At 40.3% G+C, this 4,077-nt stretch overlaps 1 protein-coding gene across 1 annotated transcript; it reads left to right on the forward strand.

Annotated features, from left to right (window-relative positions):
* Positions 1-789: 789 nt before the first annotated feature.
* On the forward strand, positions 790-3,159 carry hoxb1a (homeobox B1a). Its single transcript, XM_049745172.2, has 3 exons — positions 790-1,106; positions 1,472-2,272; positions 2,807-3,159. The coding sequence occupies exons 2-3, from the start codon at positions 1,507-1,509 to the stop codon at positions 3,157-3,159; spliced, it is 1,119 nt and encodes a 372-aa protein (XP_049601129.1). The 5' UTR covers positions 790-1,106; positions 1,472-1,506.
* The last annotated feature ends 918 nt before the right edge of the window (positions 3,160-4,077 follow it).

Here is a 4,077-nt window from a genome sequence, read left to right on the forward strand (position 1 = left end):
AAGAGTATACCGCCTTCCATAAATATTTGCAATGGTCTTTAAAAATAAAAAAAATAAAAAGTATATCTCCAAAGTATGGTGATAACTGATCTGCACACAGAACATTGTGATGTCACCATTTCTTCTTTCCTGATGGACCAAAAAAAAAAAAAAGTATTTGGTTAACCAGAAGGTCTGCTGTCTCCCTTAATCTCGTTGCTATAACAGATCAGCAAAATTATTCCATTAGCAAACACATGGTCAAACACACATCCCAATCCAATTGTTAGAAATCAAATTGATTCCCCAAAGTTTCTGATCCTCTCATGCAATGTATTATATTATTCCTGGTCTTTTTATTTAAAAAAAAATCTACAAAGAAGAAAAAGGAAAGCATTTTAATGTTTGATTTAAAGTGAATTCCTGAAGTTAATTTGAAGACCGTTTACTCCGGATTATCCCAGGGTGGTTTATAATTCAACCACACACTAGAAGACAATTATTAAAATTTGAGAGGAGCAGGTGGCCCTCACTCATTAAAATCAGAGGAGCAACATTTGTAATTAGCTATTTTATCCAATCATGCTGAAAAGTACAAAATGTACTGCATAGACATTACAAGGAAGTACAACTTCTTTTACTTGTAGTTGTAATGTTTAAAAAAGAAAATTTAAAGCGTTTTTTTTTCTTTCAACGAAGATGCCAGGGAGCAGAAGGCTGGTTCACAACTCTTTTATTCCCTCACCCTCTCTCCGCCCTGACAGATTCGTGCTGATATCAGATTGATGGGTCAGTTTGATTGAAGTCTCTTTGTCGTGCCCATGTCACGGCGAGTGATGGATGAGGCGCGTGCGCAAATACAAAACGCGGGCACCTAAGTCCTCCCTGTTCCTCATTCTCCGTTTTACGCGCACACGCACCCCGCGCTTCGTCCACCGGTCAAACAAGATTCTGGGGTTTTTGGTCACCCAAGGCGACGTGACGACAAGTCACGTGACCCGGGGAGGTAAGAAAAGAAGTGACACGAAAAACAGAAGGGGACATGTAAAAGAGGAAAGCCGAGTGTGAGAAGAAAATGATTTACAGGATGGAAGAAGACGGATTATTACCTGTGTGACCACAAAAAGGTGACTTGACTTTTTTCTGCCCTGTTGCGTTGTTTTGCATCATCAGCGAGTCTCAGAATTCCGCACGCGGATTTTTTTTTTTTTTGGCCTTGCTTTTGCGTAAACTTATAGGAACACGTATACGCGCGACACACAATCACATTCACGCACGCGCGCACACGCAAGCGCATCTCAAACAGAGACCATTAGGCTACTTATGTCTGATTCCATTTGGTGGTAACAGAGCCTTCTCCATTTTTTTTTTTGTCTTGCTTCTTTGTTTCTCTATATTATTTTTATGATTTTGGTTAACAGCATAGATTTTTAAAAAATATATTTTTTCTTGCAGCCAAGTCATTATTGACCAATATCTTTTTCCATTTTAGATTTTTCCCCGAATATTTGTCCCTAAAGAGTCTGCATGGACACATCGAATATGAACTCATTTATGCAATATTCAGTTAGTAATCGATCCTATTGTAGACCTAAATCTGGATACCATCAGCAATTGCATCATCATCCTTTGGATCAGCATCAAGATTTCCAGCTGACCAACGACAGCATCCACTCGGACCAATCCGCTCCTCAAGATCCCATCACCGTGTCAAGAAGTTCCAGGTTGTGTTATAATGAACGCTTGAGTGCTGACAGCGGAGGACCGAGTGAGACAACAGAACCGGCCCAGCATCATGAACAACCTCATCATGAGCATCAACACACACATAATGGCTACTATCATCAACTTCTCAACACACAAAGCGGATTATTGTCTTCCTACCATAACGGAAGTACTGTCAATAACGGGGCCTATTTGGAGCAGGCCTGCACCACAAACACTGACTATACGACAAGCCCTGCCAACACCATCCATCCTCAATATTTCCTGGACGATCCAGTAACATCTACCTATTATCATCAATCAACATTTGCTACCTCGACCCCCACTGGTGGTCCAAGCTATGGAACCCTGACTACAGCTTATTGTGGGCCTCAAGGCGCCCTCGTCGGTTCCCATTACCCATCTCAGGTTAGCTCGAGTCTGGACGCAGTGGACTACCTGCACGGGGGAGGATATGGAGAGGTACCCATCTCCCTGGAGCGAAAGAGGGAGGACGAGGAGAATCAGCCAGTCGGACAGGGACAAACATTTGATTGGATGAAGGTGAAGAGGAATCCACCTAAAACAGGTGAGTTGTGCGCGTGCGTTCGTGTGTCGCAAATTTTTACTTGTGAGCGCTCCAGTTTCAAAATGTCTTAGCATAAAAATGATCGACCTCAAACTAATATAAAGTAAAAATTGCATTATAGGGAACTCAAACGACGAAATTGTGATTACATTGATGGAAAAAATGTCTCACGTTTTCATTTTGTTGAACTAACTGCGAGTGGGAGGAGCCTATAGATAATCCAGTTTTGTATAAAATAATTAAATGTTGGCTAGTTGAGCATGTCATCATTTTAGTTTCATATAAAAAAAAAAGACGACCGGTGAATTACACAATTACGCACACAATTACGCACACACCCACGAACACGCGCGAGCACACACTATAAATAAACAGAAGTCAAAAGGGGAAGCAAATGGTTTTCTCTTTAACGTTGTGCGCAACACGAAGCCTCCAAAATTACGCACACTCATTTATCCATTAGTCAATGTCGAACTTCTGTCGCATCTAATATAAAACTGTTGCATAACGTATAGTTTGTTTTTATTTATTCAGTTAAAGTGACTGACTTCGGCCTGGCCGGTGCAAACAACACCATGCGCACCAACTTTACCACACGGCAGCTCACAGAATTGGAGAAGGAGTTCCACTTCAGCAAATATCTGACCCGAGCACGGCGAGTTGAAATCGCTGCCACTCTCGAGCTTAATGAAACCCAGGTGAAGATTTGGTTCCAGAACAGGCGCATGAAGCAGAAAAAGCGCGAGAAGGAAGGCACGTCCACGCCGGTGCGCGCGTCGTCCTCTTCGGGTTCGTTGAACACTGGCGGTGGCTTCAACAAGGAACTGGAGGAAACGGACCGCTCCTCTGCATCCACTTCACCAGACGCATCTCCCGACTCGGAGTAGATATCCAAAGTTGTTCATTGAGCCTAGATATGGGAAATGAAATAATGCCAACTTGGCTTTGATTCAAGTGTGTGACGCCTCTTTCAACATTTCTATCCAAATTATAAAGTTTCCAAATTCTAGAGGGTGCGATCAAACACTACGTATTTTAATTTAAATGCACAGTAAACATCAATGCAATTAAAAGCAAAATAAACGAAAAACTACCAATTGACAACTGATTAATCATATTTATCGTTTATTTATTTTCTAAAGGGTTGCTTCTTAAATTGCTGTTCTGTTACACAATAAAGAGGAACCTCAATGCACAATGATGAGGTTCAAATGAAAGTTTATATTTTGAAATGTTGGAAAGTTTGCTCTTAATTTGCAAAAATCCCAAATTTCGAGTTAGAAAAAAAAAACTTTTTTGTGTATGTATGGGGGGGGGGCAGCCAGTGTGATTTGCTTAGGGCACCATTGGGCATATACATTTATTTTAATTTACTGTACTGTGTTCTAATCTTCCCATGGTGCATTTGTATGTTGGACAACATGGTAAATATGGTAAAAGAAGAAAAATATTCAATTATCTCCATTGTCAGGAATTTTATAATTACTAAAGATTAATGAAATTTGTCATCAGCATTCACTTCTCAGTACAAGGCAATTGCATTGCCTTGGAAGCCCCTCCCCCTTTTGTTCTTTTTTTTTTTTTAAGGTTTCAGTCTTGCTCAAGGACTGTCCTGTCAGAATTGTAGCTTGAATCACAGAGACCATTTATTAAAAAGCCATAGCAGAATAGAATTTCTATGATAGATACTTGTATTTTTTTCTCATGTTTGAAGTTTTTTCAGTGTGTCTACTCAAGGCTGTCTGTTTAATATGCTTTGACACATTTAATATAAAAAAACAGAGTGATAAAACAAGCTCCAAATT

This window comes from Syngnathus scovelli, chromosome 16, assembly GCF_024217435.2.
Source record: "Syngnathus scovelli strain Florida chromosome 16, RoL_Ssco_1.2, whole genome shotgun sequence".
NCBI lineage: Eukaryota > Metazoa > Chordata > Actinopteri > Syngnathiformes > Syngnathidae > Syngnathus > Syngnathus scovelli.